We start from the raw sequence: 23,238 nt of genomic DNA on the forward strand, positions 1-23,238 counted from the left end.
CGTTAATTTAAATCTAATAATATTCAACAGAATCACGTTTGAATGGGAAATTTTCAAATAATTCTCTATGGTAATAATGGTGGTTCTGAAAAGAACCTTTGGTATCGGCGTTGGTGTTGATGGTGATGCGCTGGATCGTTGGATATTTTTGGCACGATAGTTACGTGCCTGGCGAACTGTTTTGTAGCCTCGAACAAAACGACAAGACTGGCTTCTTCGGGTACCATTACGGCTGAACTTTATAAGCTTAGCTCGACTTTGAAATCCTGCACAATCTCACGAATCAGACACTGGTAGGGCCATTTTGTTTGCTACTAGCACGGAGCTGCACAAAAAATCATTTAATGCAGTTAGTTCACGGGGGCTGCCAAAAAGCTTGAATAGAAGCATGCGACTTCAACGTTTCTCTTAAACACATGCAACAACACATTCGTTTTGGTAATACTGATAATAACAGTAGAAAGTAATGGAAAAGCAGTGCACGAAACGAGCGAGAGGATAATTTAAATTTTTGTTCCGTGTGCAAGCTACTTCTTTCCACCCAACGTATTATGTTGCTTGTTGAAAATTTGCTACACACCTTAAAATAAAAGTTTCAGTTTAACTCTCACTAGAACACAATTGATTGGTCCTGAAAAGAACCGTTGCTTTTATTGTAATTTACGCCCACTCCCACAAACCGACCAAGTAGGCATCAGTGGCTTCATTACGGCTGAGTTTTGTAAGCGTAGCTCGACTTTGAAGTAATACACAACCTTACGAACCAGACGCTGGAATGTTAGCCAGCGGATTAGTTGCTCCGTTGCCCTTTAGTTGGGGCGAAATACTAGCATGGCGACAGTTCCTGATCGGTAGTTGGTTGCGATGGGCCACCAGTAGCTGGGGCACTTTTGCGGACCGTCATCATCGCCAACTGCTTTCCTCCGGTGGACTGGCTGCTTGCTAGTGCTTGAACGAATACGAATGATGAGAAAAACCGACCGACCAATATTCATATATGAAAACACAAGAAAGCACTACTATCGCTCTCCCGCTCGTTTTCGTGCCATTCCTGTGCCTTTCCTTTCCGTTCGGCTACCAATACTAGCATAACCAAAACGAATATTCTGTCTTTCCATCGCCTTCAATCTAGTGGCCAGTGCTAGCAAACTTGCATGTTCAGTTTTTCAATAACAACATTCCAACAATATTTTCAAAGAATGTTGCAGATTTGAAAAGAAGGAAAGAGAAGATTTTCACAAATTTAAATTCTTTTGTTTTATTTGTTAGCGCTGATAAAGGCTATTTAGTTTGCTACTAGCAAGGAGCTGCACAAACAAATCGATTTATGCAGTTAATCAACGGAGGCTGCCAAAAAGTTCGAATAAAAGCATGCGACTAGTGTACTTTGCATGTTCTATATTTTATCAATACTAGAGAGGATCAATAAAATAATTCAAATTGTTATAGCGACATGGAATTGTGGCAACACTGGCCATGAGATGGTGGGGGAACACGCACATTTGTTTTAGTTATGATGGTAGTAGCAGCAGAAAGGAATGGAAAAGCAGTGCACGAAAACGAGCGAGAGAAGATAATTTAAATTCTCTTTCTTTCTTTCCACACATCGTATTTCTTATATTACTTTCTGAAAATTATTTGTTATACACCATAAAATGTAAATTTCAGTTTAACTCTTATTAGAACACAATTAATTGGTCCTGTAAAGAACCGTTTATTGTTTTATTGCGGGAGCATAATTCAGACGCACTCCCCGCGGACACGGTGAGCTAGAAAGCACTATTTTGCATTCTCGAACAAATCGACCAAGTAGGCATCGTTGGCTTCTCGGGCCATCATTACGACTGAGCTTTGTAAGCGTAGCTCGACTTTGCAGTCCTGCACAATCTCACGACCCAGACGCTGGAACGATAGCCTACTCTGTTGCCCTTTAGTTGGGGCGAAATTCTTGCAGGGCGACAGTTCCGATGAGTCACCAGTAGCTGGGGCACTTTTTCCGTCCGTCGCTATTGCCAACTGCTTTCCTTCGGTGGACTGGCTGCTTGCTAGTGCTTGAACGAATACGAATGATGAGAAAAACCGAACGACCAATATTCATATACGAGAAAGCACTACTATCGCTCTCTCGCTCGTTTTCGTGCCATTCCTGCGCCTTTCCTTTCCGTTCGGCTACCAATACTAGCATAACCAAAACGAATATTCTGTCTTTCCATCGCCTTCAATCTAGTGGCCAATGCTAGCAAACTTGCATGTTCAGTTTTTCAATAACAACATTCAAACAATATTTTCAAAGAATGTTGCAGATTTGAAAAGAAGGAAGGAAAAGATTTTCACAAATTTAAATTCTTTCGTGTTATTTGTTAGCGCTGATAAAGGCTATTTAGTTTGCTACTAGCAAGGAGCTGCACAAACAAATCGATTTATGCAGTTAATCAACGGAGGCTGCCAAAAAGTTCGAATAAAAGCATGCGACTAGTGTAGGGGAATTATGGTTAAAACCGACACCTTAAGCTTAACAATTTTTCTAAGTTGCCACCAAACCAATAAAATTATAGTTTTTATGCAGAATTCTTCTTAAGAAAATTCTTAACAAGACTTAATTTTTTCAGCACTTCAAAAAATTAATTTCATTAAAAATTATTGGTTGTAAAACTTGGAAAACAAAGTGACTTTTTGTAGGCACTGCGGGTAAAACCGACACCCTATAGGGGTAAGATCGACACCCCCTTTAATTTATTTTCTCTCCACTTTTTAAAATCTTTATCTTTATTAAACATGAGATATATGCGTGAATAATAAAGTGTGAGTATGTATGATGCAAATATGTGCTTTTTATTGCTTCATCATGTAGTGAGGGGAAGAAAGTTGGAAAGCGTAGTACTATAAATAAGAGTATTTTATGCTATAGGATTATATATTGATGAGTATTTCCAAATAATCCTTGCGCACATCGTTGCAACCTCCAGTTTCATATTATTTCGTACGAGAAGATTTGCAAGCGTTCTACGTTCTGCTAATTGGATTCATTCACTTATAAGTGACACACACACACTTCTTAGTAAAACTATCTTTTTCAGATTTGATTTTTCGGACTCTGATCATCAACGATCTATTGGGGTATACATAAGATCACTGTCTCATTGTGATAAAGTTCGTCTATGACAAACGAAGAGAACACTAGAAATTCGGTTTGATGAGCTTTTTGCAGAAATAGCTACAGCTTCGATAGAATCAGATAAGCAAAAATTCCAATTTTTGATTTTTAAAGAGACTTACAAGAAATAAACACAATAAAAGTATTTCTGTGCATTTCTGTTGATACTATAGTGTTCTAACAGGCTAATTGAAGTGTCACAAAGATCCCCAGTATTTTGAAATGAATCGCAAATATACACAACCATCTTGACAGCGTGTCGGTTTTACCCTAACCATAGGGTGTCGGTTTTACCCCAACAGCGCACATTTTTTTATAAAAGCGATTAAAAATATTGAATTTCTCAAACTCGTCTTCAATGCACCTAGTTGATCATAGGACAGGCCGATAATAATAGGTACTGAAAAATGTGGTGATTTGAAAAGCTTTTGTTCGGTTAAAACCTTAAAATCTACCAACGAAATTTAACATCCAGACGAGTATGAACGCTGCTGTCGTATGTTTTGTTTATTTTTATTACATTCGGCGTACTAACGTAAATCCAATTTTTCTTCAAATGCTCTAAATAAACGTACTAATAATAATGTATCATTATGAAATGAATAAAAATTTGATTTCTAGGAAATGTTGTGGGGTGTCGGTTTTACCCACAGTGTCGGTTTTTCCCACAATTCCCCTACTTTGCACGTTCTATATTTTATCAATACTAGAGAGGATCAATAAAATAATTCAAATTGTAATAGCGACATGCAATTGTGGCAACACTGGTCATGAGATGGTGGGGGAACACGCACATTCGTTTTAGTTATGATGGTAGTAGCAGCAGAAAGGAATGGAAAAGCAGTGCACGAAAACGAGCGAGAGAAGATAATTTAAATTCTCTTTCTTTCTTTCCACACATCGTATTTCTTATATTGCTTTCTGAAAATTATTTGTTATACACCATAAAATGTAAATTTCAGTTTAACTCTTATTAGAACACAATTAATTGGTCCTGTAAAGAACCGTTTATTGTTTTATTGCGGGAGCATAATTCAGACGCACTCCCCGCGGACACGGTGAGCTAGAAAGCACTATTTTGCATTCTCGAACAAACCGACCAAGTAGGCATCGTTGGCTTCTCGGGGCATCATTACGACTGAGCTTTGTAAGCGTAGCTCGACTTTGCAGTCCTGCACAATCTCACGACCCAGACGCTGGAACGATAGCCTACTCTGTTGCCCTTTAGTTGGGGCGAAATTCTTGCAGGGCGACAATTCCTGATCGGGTTGCGATGAGTCACCAGTAGCTGGGGCACTTTTTCCGCCGTCGTCATCGCCGACTGCTTTTCTTCGGTGGACTGGCTGCTTGCTAGTGCTTGAACGAATACGAATGATGAGAAAAACCGACCGACAGATATTTATATAATCGCGCTAATATGCACTACTATCGCTTTCTCGCTCGTTCTCGTGCCGTGCATGAGCCTTTCCTTTCCGTCCGGCTTCTAATGGCCTAACCAAAGGAATATGCCGTCTTTCCCCCACCAAGTGCTCTCGTCAAGCAACCCAATGCGAATAACCATACGAACAAACATGTAATGGACCTATATATAAACTTTTCATTATTTTATTGTTCGGTTGGTCTACCATAACGACGGCTCTGTGCGGGATGGGCTGAAAATTTTCACTTTTCCGAGTCGTTTTCGAAAGATTTTTCAAAACACATTTTTTTTTTGTTATTAGTACATGTTATACATACTTCAAATTTTAATACAGCATAGAGGAACATATTTGCAACAAATTGGTCTAAAAATCAAATCATTCTGTTAAGTATGATAAAAGTTATTAACGTTCAAAATCTGACGCGGCGCCGCAGCCGATATTTTGAAACGGGACCCCTATATTGAAACCTTAAATGTATTCTACATTAAAAAATCAAAATTTCGGAGTTATGGCCAGGGATGCCAACGGTACCGATAAACTACATTTTTTTCGGTATATTTACATTTGCACAAGCCGTACAGCCCGCTACAGCGACGCATCACTACAGCTCTTGCCAGAACGGTAACCAAACCGAGTACATTTTCCCGTACAGCAGTAGAATACATTTTTGTTTTGCTGCTGTACTCCAACTGTTCGGTGAGAGTGTGGCGTAGTAAAGTTTGTTCTCTCGCTTTGTACATTTTTCTCTGCATAGTCAAAGGGAGAGGCCCGCACACGAAAGCGTTAATGCCAGCCGTGGCGTAAGTGAGCCGCATTCATTGTCGTCATTTTTGAATAAAAATATTAAAAAGATTGAAAATATTAAAAAATGTAAAATAAGGAAAGAGAAGCTGTACCGCTCGCGTCTGGTGGCTGTACTGGGGACAGTAGTTTCTTGTCATGTTACTGCTTTGCACACAGGCAGCCGTACAGCGCTGGACGTCCTGCACTAGCGGACGACAGCAGCATAAAGAGAGAAATGAGAATGTAGGCAGAAAAATTACAGCCGCAGAAAAGGTAGGCATTTTGCATCCTTGGTTATGGCTCATCCCTCGAAGCGTGTTTTTTGCAGAGGTAGGCGGTAAACGATCTTTAAGCCGAACCGCTAAACTTAAACCCAAAAACTAAAAAGATAATTGAAGAAAAAGGTATTCTGGTGTACTTGAACGAATCGATTTCCCAATAATCTTTTTTCTTACAATTGAAAAAATTGAGTTTTGCTATGTTCAAAATTTTTAACAAAAATTTATTATAAAGAATAGAAATGTTTTCGATGAAAGTGGAACCGTTCAAATACACAAGAATGTAAATACAAACAATTAAAATAATTATTGAAATCGGATGAACAGCTTTTTAAGATATCACGTTCACTGCAACGGCACTTTTCAAAAAACTTCATTCTGAGATAATTGCGTTTGAAGTTTTGTGTTAAAAATTTCGCGCTGATATTTTCCAAAGTATGTGCTTTCAGAATATTCAATTTTTTTCCCGATTTATTGAGTTCCAACCTAGGTTCCAACGTTGTATATAACCCCTTAAGCTCAGCCTACCAATTATACTGCTGCGAAACTTTGATTCGCCGAAATTTTGCAATGGGTTTAGGCTGTCAGTCAAAAATTCATGCCAAATATTAAGCATTCTGTACTTTAAAATGATACTAATTTACATACTGTTATTATTGAAACGTCTGCAGATTTCGATGTGATTTTCGTTTGATATGACCATTAACAAGGCCAAAGAACAAGCTTTGAAAATTTGCAATATCCATGTTTTAATCCATGAAAAATCCATGTTTCTCCAATGGATAGTTATACATTATAGTTATTATAGTCTAGAGTTGAAACACCGAAGAATATATTTCTTTAAGCCCCAGATAGTGAAAGTAAAAATATTATTATTCTAAATGTTTAAATTAAGTTTGGTTATTTTGACCGTTCGTAGTTTTCTTCTTATTTAAGGGGGTATTTTGGTCAAAATAATACTGAATCTCAAGCTTACACTTTTTTTATTTTAAAGTCTTTATTAAAAACCTATTTTAATCCACCTAGCGGTGCAATTGTGCCTTTCTCAATCATGAATCACGAGAATGTGTGCGTTGTTTATATTCATTAAAAGAGTTCGAGTTCTAAAATTTTGAAAAAGAAAAAACAGCCCCGGTAATATTGAACTGAAAAAAGGTGCAAAATCGGCAAAGTCCCAGAAATTTTTTTCGAGATAACATAAAATCTCGACGTTTCATGCATTTTAAAGATGTTTGGCATCAAAAATACGAATTCGATTTCTGAAATTTCATGAGGTCCCCTCTTTGAAAAAAAAATTTGAGTTCCTGCTTATATGGGAATTTCATATGTGACCGGACGGTTTAGTCTATATTTCCGGAACCATATAAGCGATCCGTACGAAATTTTATAGACATCTATGGGAATATAGCTATCATTTGGGACTAAGTTTGTGAAAATCGGCCCAACCATTTTCGGGAAACTGATGTGAGTTCGTAAATTTTGAAAGATGGCCGCTTTTCCCGGGCACTTCCGGAACCGTCTATGGTGGTCAATGTAGTCAACGAAAGTTTGGTTGGCCGTCGGTGACCTAGAACAGCAAAATTAAGTTGTTTGAGAGACATTTTAGCGAAATTTTTACCTTTTTTGCTTTCATCGGAGTATCGGTTTGAATCACAATTTGCTATGTGATCGCACGCCACAACCTGTAACTCCGGAACCGGAAGTCGGATCGGGATGAAATTAAATAGCCATTTACGGGGACGCAATACCTTTCATTTGAGGCCAAGTTTAGTCTAATCGGTCTAGCCATCTCCGAGAAACCGAAGTGACTGTTATTCTGAATTTAGATACTTCCGCCGGGGCTTCCGGAACCGATGATGGTGGCCAATGTGGCCAAATAGACTTTGAATGGATGTTAGTGACCTAATACTACAAATCGAAGCAGTTGTGGTCATATTTCGGAAAAAATTTCACCTTTATACATTCATTGCAGAATTTATTAAAATCGACATTTTCTGCGTGTTCGTACTCATCACCCTGTAATTCCGGAACCGGAAGTCGGATCCATTAGAAGCTCAATAGCAGCCTATGGGAACGTTGCACCTATCATTTAAGACTAAGTTTGTCAAAATCGGTCCAGCCATCTCTGAGAAAAATGAGTGACATTTTTGGTCACATACACACATACACACATACATACATACACACATACATACACACACAGATATTTGCCGAACTCGACGAACTGAATCGAATGGTATATGTCACTCGGCCCTCCGGGCCTCCGTTAAAAAGTCGGTTTTCAGAGCAATTGCAATACCTTTCTATTGAGAAAGGCAAAACATGCTATTATTTCTCTTAGTTAAAACATATTCGTTTATTTTGGAGATATTGCCGCGCACATTTGACATTATTTTTTCAGATGGCAACCAGAATTGCAAGAGAACAGGAACTGTGTCAAGTGGAAGTTCATCTCTCCGTGCTTTTTGTTGACCCACGTCGACTGGTTTGGGATGAGTCCAAGGATGAGTCGGTAGGTCCACCATCCTTTCTCCGTATTATCCCATTCATGCTGCCAGCTCGCCATCTTTCTCACGTTTTTGGTGTTTCTCCGATTAATGTACTCGATATCCTCCACCAGGGTGATGCAGATGGGGATCATCCCGGCGAAAGCACATACTGCGTTCAATGGTTTTGTTCTGTACGCACTCGCGACTCGTACGGCCATCAGCCGGAACGTCCTGCTCAGCTTTTCGCGGTTCTGCTTGGTCGTCAGCGCCGCACTCCAGGCAGGAACCTTATATCGCAGTATCGAAGATGGAACACTAGATAGTAGACGTCTCGTTGTGCTTCACGGACTTGCTGACCCACAACACCTCCGCCTTGTGGTGAGCTATTTAAATCTTGACCCTGTTCATCCAGCTCCGATTGCATCTATTGTCTCCGCCGCCAACATCTTCACTTCTTCAAGTGTCCCATCATCGCGAAACCCACGACTTCCACTTTCCCGGATAACCTGCTCTAGAGTTTTTGCAGTAACCCAGCTTATGTACCTTCCCATTTCGCCACTTGCCACTTCCGCAGCACCATTCTGAACATGTCCGGATATGCAAGCTTTTAGCACCAAGTTTGGTATTCCATCAGAACCGTTAGTCACTTGCCGATCGTTCGTGTTTGCTTTTTCTTCTTCGTTATACGATGTCGGTGAGCAGGTAGATTATCTTCAGCTTACCCGAGCACAGTTCGGCTGGCATCAACAGGCCCTTCATTTTCGCCATCACAACTCGGTACGCGTCGCCCCAAGGATTGGTGTCTATTTCTCGGAACAGCTCCTTATGGCAATCTAGCTTGCTAAGCTTGATCTTCCGTTTTAAAGCGGCCCTAGCTTTCCGAAACGCCGCATTGCGCTCCACTTTTTCTTTCTGATCCTGCTCTCTGAGCCCGCCTCCTGGCTTTGAGACAAGCAGCATGTAACGTACTGAGCGTCTCGTTTCTCCAGTACTGGATGCCGTCTACTGCGTGGCTCCAGTTTTTGTCGCATTGTTGCGTCACAAGCCGTAACAATCCTTCTTGTTAGATCAGCCGCATCAACGTTCTCGGCCTTGCAGCCAGTCCGAAGCACTTTCGTTTTCCACTTTCGCTCGCTGGTCGTTGTTCTCAGTGCTACAGCACTGTTCCGTTGGCCGATGTGGTAGCGAATCACCTCGTGGTCGCTATGGATATACTTCTCGCATACTCCCCAGTCCATGTTCGCCGTCAGTGGAGGGCTACAGAGTGTAACTTCGATGATAGTCTCCCTCCAGTCTCTCCGAAATGTGTTAACGGAACCTTAATTGCTCAATTGTACGTCTAACTTCGCAAGACCTTCCAGCAGGACAAACCCTCTTGTGTTGATTACTATACTGCCCCACTCCACAGCCCAGGTATTGGAGTCATCACCAATAGCTACCGGCTTTTGGCCGATCCACTGCTCGCTTAACTACGCCAGCATTAGGCTGAACTGCTCCACTGTTCACCTTAGAGGAACGTAACTGCTGCACACCAAGACGCCGTTGATTTTGGCGGTCACGAAACCTTCGAATTAGCATTCTACCTCTTCTTAAATCGGGAATCTGCCCAGAACTTGTATCGTAGCCGTTCCCGATCTATCTGTTTAACATTTTTATACAAATCCTTCAGCTCCGGATCCTCTTTGACCTTCTTGAGGAGCGCTGTATACGTTTTCGCGTCATTGGCTTTTAAAGTTTTTCTTTCCTATTCTGCTCCCCTTTACGCTCTTTCTTCCGCTTTTGCTTTTTCTCGTGTTTCTCCTTCCGCCTTCCAGCGGTATTCCAGCTTTTTCCCGGATGAGTGGCGTTCTTCTCTTCGGCAGTAAGAGCATCCTCGCGCATCTGCTTCTTGGGCCTGCCTGAACTTCCGGCTCCTGGTGTGGTTGTTGCTCTTTTGAGTTACGGAAACTGGCGTGTGCTCCACTCCAACCTGCTTCTCGTTCCCCTGCTTCAGGGGGGGATGAAAAAATAGTAGCCTTAGCCGACGCCAATGCTCGCTCAGCTACATCAACCCTCAGCGTTGCCGTGTCATCCTTCACGGCAGACAGCAACGGCTTGCGGATTCTGAGAATCATCTTCTTGATGTCCTTATGAACATTGTTTCTTGCGTCCACAAAGTCGTAAAATTACCCTACTCAAAATCTACCGGACCAATCGTTTTGAAATTTGCCCAGTTCTTATTCAGATCATTCTCCAGGAATTATTATAACTTTTTTCAAAATAATATTTTTATAATAACAGTAGTGGATAGCTTTTACCGAAAATCAGATTTTTTGTTTCAAAATCCTGAAAAATTCAAAAATTTCAAAAAAAATAAATCGTTCTTTCAGTTACCTGCAAAATTGTGTGAACGAGTACAAATTTCCAAAATGATCCAGCAGATGTGGGGAACTGTGGGTAAGATGGGCATGTTAAGGATATACTCAAATATAACATAGAAAAACATGTTTTTGTCAACATGTAATATTCTATTATGTTGTTCCATATGTTGGTTTTTGAGTACCCAGAGGGATTATGTTACAAAAATCAATAAATATATTTTTGTAAAGAAACAGAAAATCAAGAAATATCTGCATTTTTTCATACTGCGGGTGAAACGGACATATGGTGGGGGTAAGACGGACATATGGGAGATATGATGATCACAACACAAAGTAGCAGAATTTACTATTTATAACGGATGTTTTTGAAAAATATGAGCAATTCGAGACGAAAAATTACGTTTCGGTGTTCAATTGAAGCAAATGATGTATTTTCTAATATCATTTTTACCGTTGTCATAGAGTGAGCTATACAATCGCTTCCAATGATCACTTATTATACAAAACTGGTAAGTTATATATTAAAAGTGCCATTGGTTGCATCAGTTCCTCGATTGCCAGTGTGTGAGGCCCGCAGGAAGTTGTCTACCTATTCCAGGTTGTAGGGATTCCGTATATCCTCTGTCACATTCACGTACATCCTGCAGTCTACTGAATGTCAGACTTAAACTAGCTGAATGGTTCTCCACGTTTAAAGGTTAGATTTTCGTTTCTATACGCGAGGCATTTTCCTATAAGGATGAATCAATCGAATTCATCAAGACTGTCCGTCTTGCCCCACAAGTACACATATTTTTTAAACGATTGTTCACGATTTACATCACCGAAATAAAAGAAAAAATCTGCGAAAAAATGATTTGTGCAATAAACCTTAAAACCAGAGACTTGAATATTACATCCGCAAGAAGACGCACTACTGATGTTTGCTTAAATTGTACACGTTTACTAGTAGTCAAAGCGTACTGAGTGTTACATACTTAAAAGTTGACAACATTGTTAGTTTGCGATAAAAATTTAGCAAATTTTGCTCAAACGTTGCATTATTATATGGAATTTGAATGAATATACACTCTCTGTATCGCCCAACAATTTTTTGAAACGTTTCATTTTTTCCGATTTAACCTTACCCCCTTTATCGCAAAGTTGGTTAATTTTAAGTCAATGGTGCCATCGTGGAATTTTTAGAACGTTATAATCCCTTTCTTTTGATACTGATTCATCCATTAATTACTGCCACTAAAAGTGGGATCAATCAATCAATGGAAAATTTAAAAAAAATGGTGATCAAAATATTAGAACATTTCAAATCTAGTCTCACAAGAAAGAGAAGCGTCCATGTTTTCGCTTCGTGGGCGTTTTAGCGACAACTTTTCGTGACAATATTGTTCTAAGAGATTGTATTCAGTTCTAAAAAATAATTAAAGCACAAAAAGTGCCACAGGTAGGCTGAATCAATTTTACGATTAGAATTATAGTTTAAAAACTGTATCGTGGTATTCTATCAAAAAAAAATGTATCGTCTTCCAGTTCACAAAAACTTAATTAAAGTAATATTTCGTCTTATATATAATAAAAACAATATTCCTTTTTAGTTTTTCACATTTTATTTCAGCAATGATACTTATCAAAAGCGATAATGATGTTTTCACTCTTACGAGTCTAGGTGATAAATATAAATACTTCTTTTTCTGGTATGTTATAGTAATGGGTACTGCCGCAAGCGGTGTGTTTGATTTTATAAATCAATAATGTTATACAAAATTGTTTTTTTCTTCTTCTTATATTAGTGATGTTCAGTGTGGTACAAAAAGCGAGTCATTACAGAATGAATAGGAGACACAATTATTTCTGATAGTTTCTGCGATTAGGTTATCTGCTTAATGATTAATGGTAAATAAGTTTTGCTTTAATCTTTTCCGGTGAAGATGATTTCATATAGCTAATAAAGATTTATTTTATGTGTGAGAATTATTTGCTTCTTAACAAATATGGCTTCGGAGTTCGATACTGTTGCAAACTTAGATGCTGCTGTAGGCTATCTCTTTGGGCGGTTTTCCATTGCTCACTAGCCATATGGATCCAGTGGGAGCACTTTTAAGCAGCGGAATTAGTTCTCGTGCTACGTATTCCAACCTAAAAATTTGATTTAGTTTGTTAATACATATTCAAATAATAATATATTAATATTACTTCTGGAATTGAAAAGTGGACATATCCAGTTTCCATGCCTTTTCATGAGCAGGAGAACTGAATCGTTTGTTGTGAGAAAATGAATTCTCTATTGGTCCGGGACAGTACGCAAATGTTCTTATACCCGTTATGTTGTAATGGTAAGGATCCCCACAGGACTTTGTCAATCCAAGAATAGCATGCTTTGTAGCAGTGTAGATGGGTGTTGACAATTGTGGTTTTACACTGACAGCTGAGCCAATATTTACTAGCACTCCTCCTTTGCCTCCTTTATCTTTGCTCATGAACTGCTGTGCGAGTAATGTACCGCGAATAGCTCCATTGAGATTAACGTCCACCTCCAGCTCCCAGAATTTATCGTTCATAATTTCCGCATTATTAATTACAATGTCAATATCGTTGAAGATGGATTTTGTATACTGGAATGCCTCTGAGAGAGTAGAGCTGATATTAATACAACTTATGAAACACATGCGACATATTCAACCAATACCTTCGAATTGAACATAGTCGGTCACATCGCAGTGGCAAAATAAAACTCGATTGGCTCCAAATTCGTGCTCTAATTCCTTAGCCGTCAACTCACCAGCGTCGGAGTCCAGGTCACATATGGACACCTACAAATCAGTCCGTGAACGTTTCATAGAACATTTGAAGACAAGTTTTGAATTACCTTCGCCCCATACTTCAAAAGTTCTTCACAGAAGGCTCTACCAAGCCCTGTTGCTGCCCCCGTGACTAATGCTACTTTTTGCTTCAAATCCATCGTTGGCCTCACTAGTATTGCTATTTAAATAGGAATAGGTTTCACAGACGGATTTTCGTGTACTTTTACACAGCGATCGAGAGTGAATGAACTATATTGGCAAGTGCGATTTTCATTCACCTCTGCGTTGGTGTGCAATCAATAAAATTAATCCTTTATGAATCACATCCACTTTGTTTTCAATTGCGGATTTAAATGATACACAAGGTAGGAAAACTGCACTTAATGCTAAAGTAACTATAGAGAATAAATATATTTAACTTTTAGAATGCCAAAACGTTGTGTTTTTGTTAGAAACTACACTATCCAAACTTTTTTTCCTTACGCTACAATTATACGCCCATGACACCTAATCTGTCCTTGTGTATATACACTGTCTGACTGTTCTACCAGTGCCCCCCAAACACATGTACCACCCGCTGGCGCTCCAACCGAAAGCTTTCCATGCTTGCAGACATCATCAAAGGCGGAAGCAACATATTTCCACTCTCGCGTTATGGTTTTATACACGCACACACACATTGATGCTATACTGAACGGCTGGAGAAAAACTTCACCCACTCATCGTAAGGATCTGGAAGCAGCTAAAGCAAAATAAAAGGGCTATATGCTTTCGCTCCGGGAGTGTATTTTCTCTAAGAGATATTTGCATATACGAACTCAAATATGTGAGCAAGATAGGGATTTTCCGTTTGTCAGAAATGAGCTATAAGAAAAAGTACTGTAACTGAGCTAGAGTTGATTCCCCCTTATTCTGCAGGAGGTATCAGTTGTACAAAGAAGGCAGAGGCTTATTGAATGTTGCTGTTATCTTATAAAAAGTGTAAAATGATTAAAAAAAATAAGCGCCAAACATATTAACCTATCATAATCCACAGTACGAAGTTTCTTTTATGAATACAGCAGCCTCTCTTTGTTTACTTTTTCTTTCAGTGATCACCGTGCCACCATAAAACTTTCCAATTAAAAAATAAAATATTCTATTGAGAATTAGCGGTATATGAACTAAAAGCTTCTGGGCAGCTATATGTTTAAAATGTAACTTTTACCACATATCTGTGCTTTTACTTTTTAATGATTAGCAATCTTCAAAAAAGCTGGAGAAATACTTATTTGAAGAAGTGGGTTTTATAGAAATTAAAAAAAAACATTTTTCATTACTTAACGAAAAATCCGTTTATTCATAACAGTTTCAATTTTTTTTCTTCAAAAATATTTCTGATAAACAATCAATCCATTTTTTTATTTTGACCTAAGTACCAATACCTTAACATTTTTTGGTGGTATCCAACGGGGCAAACAGATCGAAATGGTGAGTGATTTTTTACATATTTGCTTCCTGCTTGACGCAGTGCGCTTAAATGTTTCATTTTGTACCACTGCGATGACATTTTGAGTCGAACATAACACTCACGGAGATTCTGTTCGACAAACAATTCAGCCACTATATGAAAGTATCTTATGATGTTGCTCCTTTTTGCTCCTTAACGGGTTATTCAAGGGGGATATTTTAAATATCTTTTTAAATCCTGCAGAGAGGAAATTACTTTTTTTCACAAAAATATGTATTTCTATTCCGCAAACAACTTTGGGAAAGATTCTAAGAACGTAGGAGAATAAATAAAAAAGTTATCATGAAAAACCAATTTTAAGGGGTCTTCTATATAAAATGTTCTACAATTTGAAATCTGTTAAAGTTAGATATAATATGGCTATATATGTTAGATATAATATGTAACATTTGCTACAACTTTTCCGACGACACAAGGTCTCTTTCTTAATTAGTATATAACTTACATATGAATTAATCACTGAACGATATATTCCTGTAGATGTGCAATCAGGTCAGAACTCCTCCGAACAACACAAGCCATCTGCCATCCAGCTCGAAAATACGGCCTGTTGTGTTTCCGTTGGTGCGGATATGGATGTATTCACCATTTCAGAATAAACGGTTCTCTCTGCAATACGGAAAACGAAACCGTCTTATGCTCCAAGACAAAGTACTGTTCTTGAAAAATGTTCCGATATTTCAGCGATCCCACTGACGCACCTTTTCAATGTGTCAATTTAGCAGCAAAAATTTTCTGATAATTGGAAGCGTTCAGTAATGTTTCCGGTACAGAATCAGGGCGACAAAAGTGACATCGAGAACTACCGGGGAATCACTTCGCTGACAGTCGAGTCAAAAATCTTCGAATCGCTTATCAACGAGGTGCTGTTTTCTGCTAGTAAACATAACATAAGCAGCACAAGTCACCACGGATTCTTACCCGATCGGTCGGTTGAGACGAATCTAGTTAGCTTCACATCGTTTTGCATAGAAAAAATATCCAAGAAACTCCAGGTTGACACGGTCTACACCGATCTAAAGGCCGCTTTCTGCACAGTTAGCCATGAGATTACTGCTAGCAAAGCTTGATAAACTAGGATGTAGCACGAGATTCTGTCACAGGCGTCGATCCTATTTTGTACACCGCGAGGTCGTCGTGCAAATTGGCGATAACGTGTCTGAATCTTTTCTAATAATTTCGGAGTTACTCAAGGTAGTACACTGGGTCCATTACTATTTTCATTGTTCGTTCCTGCGGTCTTCGTTCTAATGCGTGGAGTGAAATTGTTTTTCGCCGATGACTTGAAAATGTTTTGTCATAAGGAATGAAGCCGATTCATGGCAAAGAAACAATTTTTTTTTTATTTTGATTATAGAGGTTTTAACCTTAGGGTCATTCGCCTCTCTAACCCTATGTGCGGGGTTTGGAATCGAACCCAGGTGAGCTGCGTACAAGACAATCGATTTACCAACTACGCTATGCCCGTCCCCTAAAAAGAAACATGTTGACCCTTACTGTTGCGAAATGTATTGTCGTTAGTTTTCATCGTACAAGGGACATGCTTAATTTTAACTGCAACATTGCTTGAACTCAGCCGCAGCGTGTTGAACCAGTAAAACACCAAAAAATAACGACATTCAAACGACATGTACATCAATTCGAATGTAAACATACAAAGCTTGAATCAAAAATTTGAATGAAAATTAAGTTGAATTCGATGCATTCCATGAGAGAATCAAAAAGCATATGATTTTACACTTTCGTTCGTGTGATATTACATGTCATTTATTTTACAGCAAAATATGTTTAAAAATACATTAAAGTGTATTGGTATCCCGTTGAATGAAGCTGTTTCAATCAACGTGTAAAATTATGATAAAATTCGTTGAAGAAAGCACTAAAAGTTGTGTTTATTTGTGGTGGAACTTTATTTTACATTTATATTCATGCTTCAAATATGTGCATGAAAATAAATTTAAAATAACAAAATAATCTTTTTCTGTGTACGCTAAGAAATCTGTTTGGTTAAGGTTTGAAATTATTATTATTTATAGGGCTTTCCAATGCAGACATCCCGAATAAAAATAAATCTTACAGTTAACAGTTCAGATTCTACACTTTCCATTCCAACAATAATTATCATAAATCATAAAATTCGTTTAACACACAACAATTAAAAAAATAGAAGTATTTTACATAAAAGTGTGCAGATTATACGAATTAAAGTAAAGATTATAGCTGAATCATACTAGAAATGGTGATTGGATAATCATTTTTTACAATGTATGTAAGCTTGAAAAGGAGGGATATGTAGAACTTTATAAATGACATCCGCCTTTGTATGATAATTACTCATAGAAGAATGTTTTCAATTCTATCGATTTACGGAATCCGTTTAATTTGATTGAACATCGTCAAGCTATAATTACGAAGCTTGATCAATATAATTTGAGTGTGCCTAAAAACCCGATTTTTTTACACAAAATTTGATTATGTCGATAAAACAGTTTTATGTACACACTTAATGATATTGATCAAGCTCCATACTTATTCCGAAAACCATAGCTGAGTAATACCAGAAACGGTTATCGGTCAATCAATTTTTTGCAATGTATTCTTTAATACAAGGAATGATTCCGATTATCATAAGGCAATTAAATGATTTAAATCAGGCATAGCGATCTGTAAACAGCTTCATTTATCAGTTTAACTTGCATTTGATTATGGACTCATTCAATGTGCAAAAAATATGACGATAAACTATAAACGATTCCTTGAATCATTGCTCGAAAATTATGTTCGAGAAAAAATAAGTTTTGAATGGTAATGATACTTAACGACCTTTTCAGCTTATCGGTTGAGCTCCGAATATGGAACAAACTATCAATCATACGATTGGCGGTATCATTGGTTTATGATAGATTTTACGATACCGAAAATAATCAACTTCATCGTAACTCAAAGGCGGATCACAAAGCTTGAATCGAATATACTAGAAAGTTGCATAGTTCTATCTAAACATAAATTTCTGTAATGCAAAATAAATAAATTATAATGTGTAATCAAATTTTCACCGATTTAAAAAAAATCTCAGAAGAACTGAAGATTTATTCTCTAAATTTTAAAACTTTTATAAAATTGCTAAAATCACTCACTATATACTATACTTTTACGTGCAGAATTACAGGAGCATGTCAATTATATAAACCCGTTATGATAGAGCTGATTTTTTTTGTTCAACCATATTTTTACTAAAGTTTGCAGAAATAGATACTATGGGTTCACATGATAAACACCACTAAACATAGCAAAATTCTCACCAAAACAAAAATAATTCGTCGAAACTGAACGCTTTATCGTACAGAAACTTAACCACAATTGTTTTCTACAGTATAAGTAGCAACCATGAATCCCACATTTCACATTTGACGTTCCTCAACCGTAACAACAGACAGCTTTCAAATAATTGATCGGATTTTTGAGGTACTATTCGTATAAAAAGTCAGGTGAGAGATGCGTAATATTTATTAACAAAAATAACAATATCCAGTACACACAGAAAAAATATTGGTAAAAGTAAGAGTGTTCCGCTCTTAGCAAAAAACAACCAACGCCAACTATTTGGTTGAAAGTAAAACTTTTAAATTAATCAAGAATAATAATCAAAGTAGAAGTTTTTTTTCTTTTAAGCAAATGAAGAGTAGTACTCAAAACAAAAGTTTTATTTTTAAACTAAGAGTATGCGTTGGTTGTTTATTTCTAAGAGTGAAAACTCTTATTTTTACCAACATTTTTTTTCTGTGTGTATGAAATATTTATTGGAGAAACTCATTAAAGAACTAAAAAAATAAATTATTAAAACAAAATTATCGCAGCTGTCGATTACGCATCATGTATTTTCATTTCTGTGGCGTGGCAATCATGTATTCTTACCACACTTAAGAGAATTCGGTTATGTCTCTGATATTACCCAACCATCTTTTTTAGTTCAGTTTACTACCAAAAGAAAAAAAACAGAAGAATACATGAACTCCCTGTTTACTCTGGAGTACTTTGGGTTTCTTCCGGTGCTTGAACAACGCTAATGTATATGTATATTAATTTTATATGTAGACTTCAATAATTAAATCTGTATTTTTGTCTCATTATCTCACAAATAAAACTACCGTATTAAATTTCATTCTGCCGTTGAACATTGCTTCTACAATAATACATGAATTTTAGATTAATTTTTCATGGGTTCATATATTTTTTGATTTTAATTTTTAGTAAAGCAGGAAAATAGGCAGCGAAACGGGCAGGAGGCTGCCCAAGCACCAAAATTAGTGAGCATCACGTGAAAAAACGGTTAAATCGAATCCACAGCTCTGGCGTTTCGCGTTACTTACAGAACGAAAGAGAAATAACCAAGAAACGCGAACGAACGTGCAACATATTTCGTGTAGTTTTATTATGTTGCATGACACGTAAAAAGAAGCATCAATTTTCAAAATAGACATGTAACGGTTTCTCATCCATGACACTGGATAGAAGGTAGTGGAAAACTATGCTAATCAGCCTTATTGTTTTGATTCATTAGGAAGAATGGATGTTGCAAGCGAATGTGATTCGAGCAAACGAAACGCGTTGTCAACGCTCTAATTGATAAGGCAATTATATACAAACAAATATAGCTTGAATATAATAATCAGTTAGGACCAATATAATATTATATGCTACGTATTATTAACATTTATTAGTTGTTACTAACAAAATTTTACGCATCATCGCTACCCTTTTCTCCACTCATCTTAGAGCGATACATTCGTACATGAATGGAATGGTTGAATGAGTGGTATGCGTGAGATCAACAACACAATATAGAGCGGTCGCAGTACAGTGATTATCGAAATAGACGAATAAAGCAGTCAACATGCTGCAGATATTTTTAGAATGATTCCTCATCACTCATACTGTAGTGTACTGTTATTTATTAGTTTGGAGCAATTTCACATTGATACTTTTTCTTTGATGATGTTTCAAAATCATTCAACCATCAGAGTCCAAATGCAAACATAACAGCAACGGAATCCATGCATCACTGTAGCTCGAGAGAAACGGAGAGCGTATACGGTGAGTGCGCTTCACATACACACTATACAGTTCTGCCCGTGACACAATCGTTGTTCAATCGTCTGGTGAGAAAGATGTCGGCGGTGACGGACTCGTAGAAAAAACGCGACCTCTTCATCATCGAACGGCATTTTCAGTCGCTGCGCATCAAAAAAAAGAGGAAAAGTTCGATTACTGGTGCTTAGTTTTGTGTTGTATACCCGCGGCTATCACGATCTAAGGCGAGGCTTTCGGTTTTATGCAGCCGCCGTGTGATATTATTTTCGGTAACTCATTTCCTGGTGATTGTGTTTTGAAAAACTGTAGCTCCTGTCGACGCTATTTCTTGCGGAAGCAAAGTGAAAATGATTCTCTCTTTTTTTATGTAAGCAAAGTGTTCTGTTATGTTGCTTTCATAGGAAATGGAAGAATTTTGTTTGGCGAAATGATGAAAAGAACAATATTGTCCTTTCGATTAACGCCCAGGCGGTCAAGTTAAAATTATATAACTAATATAAAACAGCATCCAGGAGTGATAAATAATTTACAGTGGATACCGATGCAATTTCTGTAAGTGAATTTTGCTGACAATTATTGTTGTCTTCCCATTCAAAGTCTGACGAAAAATGGTTACATTTCAGTGTTATGTGTTATTTATTGAGGGTTCATAGAATGGCGCTGGTGTAAAATCCGCCAGGGCCCGTCCCGTGTAAGTGGGCTGACAACGTGCCGAATAAGGCCAAAACAAGAAATCAATTTCTACTGCTGTCACTAGTATAGGCACCAAGTTTTACTAGTGATATAAATACAAATAAATATAATATAAATATAAATATTTCTTTGGGTGGTCGATGTGAAAAAGTGAATATTTATCGGCGACTGAGGTCTGTTATTGAGCAGATGAAATAGCTAAAGCATGATACCAATCTGGATTTGGCCTTTCTAAAGCCAAAATAAGATCTGCATTCGTTTAATGAAAGTGCAAAACGCGAGTAAAGGTGTAAAATAAGTGGATTGCAGAAATAGGGTTATCTTTCGTCGTGTTCGTGTGTTCTTGTGAGAATTATACCAGCTGGAGTCGTCTCGAGGTCACAGTTGCTGGTTTTGTGTCGAGGGTGGCGTTCCAGAGCATCTTTGAGGATACTACGAAAATCTGATAAAAGTAAGTAAATAGAGCACTAAGAGTTAGTGACAAGATAGCTACCCGAGCAATGTCTGAAATAATTCATTAATTTTTTATACAGTGAAGACCCGTTTTTATCAGCCGCTTGGCGAATTTTAAGCTGATAAAAGGATGATGATGGACATTGATAAAATCGGGACATATATTTTTCTGTCTTTCTAATAAACCGAAGCTCTTAAAATATCCTTCTTGGTCCTTAGATATAGCCTCGCAACCTTTTCTGATTATTTACTTTAAGTTTCCCTTAAGGGGGTCTGACAGCGCAAAATTTAAAAAAAAATATTTCTAAATTTGCATTTTTCGGTTCTCTAAGATAAATATATGCCCAAGAAAGGAGTTACTCGAATTCAACTTGGTTCGTCTGCTAGAGCCCATCAAACTACCAACTATGAATTTTCATATGAGCCTAAAACGAAAGTTTCTGGGGTCAATATCAATATTAAAAATACATTCTACATTTGGCAGTCCCAAAAAATTGATGTTCGATAATGAACCCATATGCATATTTAACATTACGTTTTAGAAACATATGTTGGATTACGCTTAGGTCTGGGACGGATTAGAAATACCTAAGCCTTCTTCATTTCTTCCACCACCATTAAAGCTCCTGCACCTTAGGGTCCACCAGGCTGAAACGTTGAACAGCGAAAACAGACAAAGCGAAACTCGATCATGACTGAGATTAAAGTGGTCCGGTTGCTATCAGATCTCATTGCGATGTAGTCACGCGTATACATTCATTATCGTGATGTGGAGATCGATGGTGTGGTCAGCGATGCGGGTTTGACTATCAATGTTCTGTTCAGAGATAGGGTTTAATTGCTTTAGGAACCTTAACCTCCAATCAGTTGAAGTGTTAGCAGCTTTATTCGTACGAAGCCAAGGCTTTATACTTTATTCGAACGATGTCAAGGCTCTTGAAAGATACGTTAAAATGAAAAGGTCCGGAAGTCAGTCTGTTCCGGAAAGTTCTGCTATTGTGGAACGCCTAAGATACCTAATCACGCAATGGGAGGTTATGTAAGCCCCTAATGTAGCTCCTTCGTTGCACGAGCAAGCAGCATATGCGGTTTGCACGTTCACGCCTTGCAGTAAGACGAATATATAGATTTTTATTGCCTATATATAATTCTCGCATGTATTTTGGTCCTGATTCAGCGCTATTTTGTCTGTCGATATTTCGCTCAACATTGACACTACAGGAACGCGTCGGTTATTGGACAAATCATCAAGCTAGCTATTTCACGAAAGCCTGAATAGTATTCATTAATCCCCTCAACTATCGTGAACTAATTTATGATTCCTAATGTAATAGTCACGATTCAATATCCGCGCTCGTGAAATAGTTCACAAAATGTTATTCATGTATACGTAAACTGATTCCTGATTTCTAGCGAATTAGTCGCAACTCGCCATTGATAATCGTAAATTAGTTAACAAAAATCATTAACTGTCGTTCATATGTTCGTGAACTGGTTCATGATTCCAAGTATAATTTTCACGCCTGACCATTCGTGCTCGTTAAATAGTTCACAAAATCTTAACATCTTATTCATAATATATATGCGAACGGAGGTCTTAGTGGTATGCATGTAATGTTTCAAAGGCCTTCTTCCATTTTTCTTCTTATTCGTGGATTCGTGAACTGGTTCATGACTCGTAGTACATGATTCATGATCTATCTTAAGTGCTTGTGATATTTAGAAGACATCCATAATCATTTTCAATTTCATGCAACTCTGCCCATGGTCTTAAAATTTTCACGTGAACTGTTTCACAAAACTCGGGTTTTGTTAAGAAATATCATATAGTTATGTCCAGCCTACGGCGACTAGTAATAGATGATAGCGGCAGATATAAGAAAACTACTAGGACCTCGAACATCATTATTCATTTGGTAAGGTTCTATGTGATGTCTGAACAGAAAACGAAAACTGCGCTGAGAACCAAAAATGTTTTATGGAGCCATAAATCGTGTTCGTGATGTAGTTCGCAAAACAAGATACCGCGAATCAGTTACGCTCTTCTGAACCAAATCATATTATCACGTTACTCCGAGTAAAAAATCCGATAGTAATTAAACATGAACATGACTCGCATTGGTCCACGTGTCAAATTCGAACGTATGCTTAAGAATACTAACGCTAACGTGAATAAAAATTACAAAAAACTTACGCTATTTGTGACTA

The 23,238-nt window shown here is 37.7% G+C and overlaps 2 protein-coding genes across 11 annotated transcripts in view; one reads left to right on the forward strand and one right to left on the reverse strand.

The window, feature by feature from the left end:
• Positions 1–12,070: 12,070 nt before the first annotated feature.
• Positions 12,071–13,947, reverse strand: LOC131684798 (15-hydroxyprostaglandin dehydrogenase [NAD(+)]-like). Its single transcript, XM_058967943.1, has 4 exons — positions 13,349–13,947; positions 13,169–13,292; positions 12,676–13,105; positions 12,071–12,618 (listed from the first exon to the last, which is right to left on the reverse strand). Exons 1-4 carry the CDS (start codon positions 13,439–13,441, stop codon positions 12,504–12,506), a joined length of 762 nt encoding a protein of 253 aa, XP_058823926.1. The 5' UTR covers positions 13,442–13,947; the 3' UTR covers positions 12,071–12,503.
• A 5,998-nt stretch (positions 13,948–19,945) lies between these two features.
• LOC131684799 (SNF-related serine/threonine-protein kinase) overlaps positions 19,946–23,238 on the forward strand; it is a 140,489-nt gene continuing 137,196 nt past the window's right edge. The window contains exons 1-2 of one of the 10 annotated variants that reach the window (XM_058967948.1): positions 19,946–20,436; positions 20,729–21,028. The gene's annotated coding sequence lies outside the window, so the exon portion shown is untranslated. Of the gene's footprint in view, positions 21,029–23,238 lie in introns of all 10 variants that reach the window. The other 9 variants (XM_058967945.1, XM_058967944.1, XM_058967946.1 and 6 more) reach the window with 9 other exon arrangements.

Source organism: Topomyia yanbarensis, chromosome 2 (assembly GCF_030247195.1).
Source record: "Topomyia yanbarensis strain Yona2022 chromosome 2, ASM3024719v1, whole genome shotgun sequence".
Classification (NCBI taxonomy): Eukaryota; Metazoa; Arthropoda; class Insecta; order Diptera; family Culicidae; genus Topomyia; species Topomyia yanbarensis.

Coding starts and splice junctions, on each gene's coding strand:
- LOC131684798 (XM_058967943.1), bottom strand. CDS start 13,441: ATGGATTTGAAGCAAAAAGTAGCATTAGTCACGGGGGCAGCAACAGGG. Junction 13,293..13,348: donor TTTTGAAGTATGGGGCGAAG/GTAATTCAAAAC, acceptor ACTGATTTGTAG/GTGTCCATATGTGACCTGGA. Junction 12,619..12,675: donor TCCACTTTTCAATTCCAGAA/GTAATATTAATA, acceptor TCAAATTTTTAG/GTTGGAATACGTAGCACGAG.